Source organism: Austrofundulus limnaeus, unplaced genomic scaffold, assembly GCF_001266775.1.
Source record: "Austrofundulus limnaeus strain Quisiro unplaced genomic scaffold, Austrofundulus_limnaeus-1.0 Scaffold392, whole genome shotgun sequence".
Taxonomy (NCBI): Eukaryota; Metazoa; Chordata; class Actinopteri; order Cyprinodontiformes; family Rivulidae; genus Austrofundulus; species Austrofundulus limnaeus.
In genome coordinates this window covers 255,811-261,562 of record NW_013952794.1, presented here as the reverse complement: position 1 = coordinate 261,562, position 5,752 = coordinate 255,811, and the positions used below count along the sequence as shown (strand labels likewise).

The 5,752-nt window shown below is 37.1% G+C and overlaps 1 protein-coding gene across 2 annotated transcripts in view; it reads right to left on the bottom strand.

The window, feature by feature from the left end:
- Nucleotides 1–188: 188 nt before the first annotated feature.
- LOC106528622 (leukotriene B4 receptor 1) overlaps nucleotides 189–5,752 on the bottom strand; it is an 18,323-nt gene continuing 12,759 nt past the window's right edge. For both annotated transcript variants that reach the window (XM_014023836.1, XM_014023837.1), the window contains exons 4-5: nucleotides 4,990–5,030; nucleotides 189–3,136 (exon numbers count right to left, since the gene is read on the bottom strand). In XM_014023836.1, the coding sequence (XP_013879290.1) occupies nucleotides 2,827–3,136; nucleotides 4,990–5,030 (351 nt within the window). In that variant the 3' untranslated portion in view covers nucleotides 189–2,826. The remainder of the gene's footprint in view (nucleotides 3,137–4,989; nucleotides 5,031–5,752) is intronic.

Below are 5,752 nucleotides of genomic sequence, written 5' to 3'. Positions count from 1 at the left end.
TAGATAGATAGATAGATAGATAGATAGATAGATAGATAGATAGATAGATAGATAGATAGATAGATAGATAGATAGATAGATAGATAGTCCCATCTCTAACCTTACTTTTAACCCAAGTGAGTCAGTTTTTACAACAATTGCTGATTAAGTATTTGCATAAGTGCTGCAGATGATACAAAACAGTAATCTACTGCAGCAAAACTTTTATTTATTGTACTTCTGTACTGTGACTGGTGAAAAATAACATATACAACACTTCACTCATTACAAARAAGAACTAGACAGGTAACCAAGAGGAAAAGAACATTGTTTCCTGTTTTCAGTATACTTTTGTAGAAGCATTACAACATGACATAAGCCAGGCATGGACTCCACGGTGTTTAGGAATTTTTTTGCTGTTTTTGTGTTGAAGAAGACCTTTGTACAAATGTTGGAATGTTTGTGAGGCAAGTTTTAGAAACAACAAATTTTGGAAAAACTGAGTTTCTGAGTAGACAAGGCCTAAAATCGTTTCGAAAAAACTCAAGAAACACCATTAAAAGCGCAAGGTGCCAACTACAAATGGTTATTAGTATAAAAAGGTCARACTAGGGTTCAGACTGCTTCAGATTCAGTACAGTGTGAAATAAAACCTGAAAGTTGAGGCAACCCACACTTTCAGCAACAAGTTAAAAGCCTAAGCCTACACTGCCAACAGGCAGAGAAGTCCTTGAATTTGACGCAACATAACTCATTCAAAATTGAACGGCTCTTTTGAATAGCTTTGTGAAACATATGGCTCGTCAAGATCCGGATCCCTTCAAAGAACCATTCCTCCAATCTCTACCAATATCTCTAAATCACACGGCATGAATTTTCAGTAGAAAATGAAAATCAAATAATATCTTGTAAGCTCTATACTTCATATGACCATTCGTATGTTCCATTGGACAAATTGTTCCCAAAGAAAGCCCAAAGATTTCCATTTCTATGCAAAAAAATGTATAGTGGTTTATTTTCACTTTATCCAATATGAAGCAAATTCTGGCTCAGTGTTTTACCTGATAAGCATGAGAAAAATTAAATTTAATATTTTCTATGTGTAAAACCAAAACTCGCACAAACAATAAAAGCTTAAAACAAATCTGAACATTCTTGGAGTCCAGTGGTGAGATAGTAAATCTGATTTYATGGCTGACCTGAAGTACGAAAAATGTTTTACTAAGAAAAGTTACTAAAAAACACATCCATCAGGCAGTGGTCCATTGTGTTTATCACAGTGACAATTACTGAAGTAAACTGCAAAACTTCAAGATAAACTAAACGTCTTATCATTTCCTTTTAACTGAAAAGAAAAAACAAAGGGCCATAAAAACAATTTCTCATTTGTGAGCATGTTAGTGTAACATGGAAATGTAAAATAACAAAGCTGTATTTTTAATGTAAACTACATGCTCAAGGTCATTAAAAACAATATTTTATATTCAGACAATTCTATACAAATTAAGACAATGTTGTGAACAMTTTAAGTTGTACTTATTTTACAAAACCATCAAAAGCATAAAATAACTGTATAAAAACAGTCTTTGAAAAAGATCAAATAATTWAAAAAATCTGCATGTATTTGAAAAYCATGACAGTTTTTAGACAATCACCAGCCACTTTATTAGGTACACTTGTTCAGTTGCATGATAACACAAATAGTTAATCAGCCAATTTCATGGCAGCAATTCAGTGCCTAAGAATGCAGATGTGGTGAAGATGACCAGGCATTCAGAACGGGGAAGAAAACGCATTCAAAGATCTTTGAATGTGGTGTGGTTTTTGGGCACCAGATGGGCTGGTCTTTCGTGAACTGCTGATCTACTGGGATCTTAACTCCCAACCATCTCTATGGTTTAAAGAAAATGGTCCAAAAATGAGAAAATGTTCAGGAAGCGAAATGTGTGTTAGGCTTGCAGAGTACCAACTCTGATACCACAATACATCCAACCTTAAAGAGGATGTGCTACACAGCATCAGAAGAGCACAGTGGGTGCCACTCCTGTCAGAACAGGAAACAGGCTACAGCTCACAAAAAGTTGCCAAAAGTGGAAAATAAGACATTGGAATAATATCGCCTTGTCAGATGGGTCTGGATTCCAAGGTCCTCCACAGTCACCAGATAGGAATCCGATCAGGCACTTGTGGAATGCAGTGGAACAGGAGATTCACATGACATAAGTGCAGCTGACAAATCTGTAGCTGTGAGATGCAAACATGGATTACAATCTCTAAAAATGTCTTGTTGAAGCTATGCCACAAAGAGTTTAGGCGAATATAAAGGCAGAGGTGGTCCAGTCTGATACTCGCAAGGTGAACCTAATAAAGTGACCAGTGAGTGTAAATAATTAGGCAGTCAGTTAAAGTATTGAACCAAAGATGGTCTTTCCTGGYATTCCACACAAAATACTTTTGACAATTGTTGCAGATTAATATTAAAAATAATCATTTAGTAAACATACATTCAACAAGGGTTGCACGTCCTCCATTTATTTGGGATACATTTTGCATAAAAAGCCATCTTTGAGTGATAGCAAGTGATTGTCAGGAATTCTTTGCAGTGGTTTCCTGAAACACTGTTCAGAGCAGATACTCACAGTCTGTACTTTCATGGAGAAGAAATATTAATAGGGTCAAATATGCAAGCATTTCCAGGGTAAGTATCAAGTTTCATGGCTTTGCAAAGTCTATAGCTGTAGCTGAGTTGGACTGGTTGTTGTCCGTAAGTAGTTTTTGGACTGAATGAAAAGAGATTAAAGGACCTGATCTACCAAATGATCCATCCAAATGATCCTCCTGACTTCTCTATTTGCCGTTTATCATTTGTTTGATGTTACTGCTCGAATTTGTGACTGAGTCCATATCTTCTAGATCTTTCTCATTGAGCTGAACAACATCTGCGTCTTTGTCTTTATCGCGGCTGTTCTGGCTGTTTTGTCGGCTCTTCCTGGAGGAGTCGAAAGCAGTGCCCTCAAACAAACGAGCCATGAATGCCAGCCCCTCTCTTCTAATGTAGGACTTTCCTGCAAAGAAGTAGAGCACGGGGTTGGCACAGCTGCTGATGAAGGCAACGGCGGATGTAACAGCTCGACCTCTGCGCCATATTTTACCCAACCTGGCAAGAGAAACAATGAGTGTCAGATTAAATGGATTGTGTTATAAAACAAAAAAACAAAATAATTATAAACTCCCAATAAGGGAGAGTATAATAAGAGATTAGTGAATGAAATTCCTTTTCATTTCAGAATTTAAAAGTTGTTTAGCTAAAAAGTCTCTTTTGTCTCTGAAATGTTTTTTTTTACTTGATAAAGACTTATTTCAGCTCTTTTCCAGGAAGTGGATTATTTGACTCAGTTCGTGAGGTAGAGTCCAGAAAGTGCTAATCTAATCTGKTTTATCTGCCATTTTCTAAGGAGTAAAAACAGTTTTGTAACATGTTTACCCTACTGTCAAAGCTGGAAAAGGAACTTYATTCATACAAACTGGGCTGTACACAACTCCATCTTAACCTTTTCCTTACTGTCAACCAGTGTGAAGYGCCTAACATACCCAATCTGAAGCCGAACAGTTGACTCCCTGTTGTGAGACATTTGTTTTTGCAAACACCTTTCATAAACAATGAAATATCCTGCGCAGAGCTCATAGGAAGCCCCTCCTGCTGCTGTACATACCACAGCATGGGTTTCTTCCAGCTCTGATTTCCGCTGTTTGGCCACAAATCTGTCACAGAGCTCCACMCTTTTCAGCAGACAGATATCCTCTGTGCACAGTCTTTGTGCTCTCTCCATCAAGGTGATTTAGCCATGACAATTTTTTAAGAATGAAATTATCAGCGTTTTAAATTTTTAGTTAAACTTGTTGGTTTTTTTTAGTCAGAAAAATCTTCTATTTKTATACATGGAGAGGCAGGATTTTAAAATTGGGTTTTATCCAGAATAGGTTGCTTGTCCTTTGAAGATTCTGTTGCTACAGTATATGTGTTGTCTTTAGGATAATAAAAAGATAAGGAAACTGTTTAGATTCAAAGTTTTGAAGAGCCAAATCGATCCCATTTCATTTTYCTTCATCAATCTTACCTTCTACGTATGTTGACCTTACAGGAACTGAAAATTGTCTTATTTGATTAGGAAGGTCATTAGATGATGTTGGTGTTCCAGATACAAGAATTATAGAAATATGTGGTTTCAAGGCTTATAAGAACACTTTTTGATATGACTGGTGCTGATATTTGGTGAATGTTGTTTTATTTGTTGTTCAGTGGCAAACTTCAAATAATTGAAGGAAGGATGAGTGGAAAAATGTACAGAGACATTCTTGATAAAAATCTGCTTCCATCTACCAGGATGATGAAGATGAAACGTGGCTGGACATTTCAGCAAGACAATGAGCCCAAACACAAAGCCAAGGAAACTCTCAGTTGGTTTCAGAGAAAGAAACTAAAGCTGCTGGAATGGCCCAGCCAATCACCTGACCTGAATCCAACAGAAAATCTATGGAAAGAACTAAAGATCAGAGTTCATAGAAGAGGTCCACGAAACCTTCAAGATTTGAAGACTGTTTGTGTGGAAGAATGGGCCAAAATCACACCTGAGCAATGCATGCCACTAGTTTCTCCATACAGGAGGCATCTTGAAGCTGTCATTGCCAACAAAGGCTTTTGTACAAAGTATTAGATAAATTTCAGTAAGTGTGTTCAATACTTTTTCCCTGTGCCATTCCACAGTATTACAAGTAACTTCATTTCTGGACATTTATGGTTTGATTTCTTTGTATGTATGGATCACTTGGGTTGTTACCRACATCTGGTGAAAATTTCATGTCATTAGCACCTCTAGTAATATATTTACTGAGAAAAATGGTGACGTGTTCAAYACTTATTTTACCCGCTGTATAGTCTGYGTAACTCAACACAAAAAAATAATGTTTGGATTTTATCATTGAAATGCAAGAAAATGTGAAATTACTTACGTCTCTTTTACTGTGCCCTCTGGACATAAAGCCCATGTAACCTAGGTGCAAAATAAAACTTTTCATTATTAACAGAGAACATTTCAATAAAGTGAAAATGACAGAAAACTCAATAGACTTTACAGCCATGGTTCTCAAACTGTAGTAAAAGTACCACTGGTGGTCTTTGGAAGAAAATTTGGTCAAGTGACAAGTTAATCAACCAAAGGTGAGCTGTGTTGTGAAGCTAAAAGTTGAATTGTATAACCAAATTATAAACCTGGTTACATATACAAAGTACTTGAAACAAAAATGCAGAGRGGGAATATTTTTCAAATATTACTGGCAGCACAACAGCTCAGTTGTTAGCACTGGGTTTGATGCCCAGTTTGGACCTGTCGTCTTTCTGTGTGGAGTAAGTGTGTTTTCACTATGTCGTTTTATGCATTCTGGTTTCCTCACTCAGAGACCTCTATTGCAAAAAAGCTCAGTGATCTCAATAGATTTGCTTTTGCCTGGTTAAATTTCTTGGTTGTTTACTTGTTTACTACTCCCTTTTTCAAGTGTCTCCTGACAAACCGTCAAGCTACCTTGCATGAAGGTTTGGCGATTGTTTTTATGCAAACTTGCTTTTCCTGACACCACCACTGATCATGAGCTACAGCAGCCCACATGTAGAGGGCGATCTAGGGTGCCTGGGGTATGGACCTTGCTTTAGGGCCCAGAGGGGCAAGTGAAGGTGAATTCAGGTGTTTTGTCTTTCCTATCCACATTTTGATGTAAT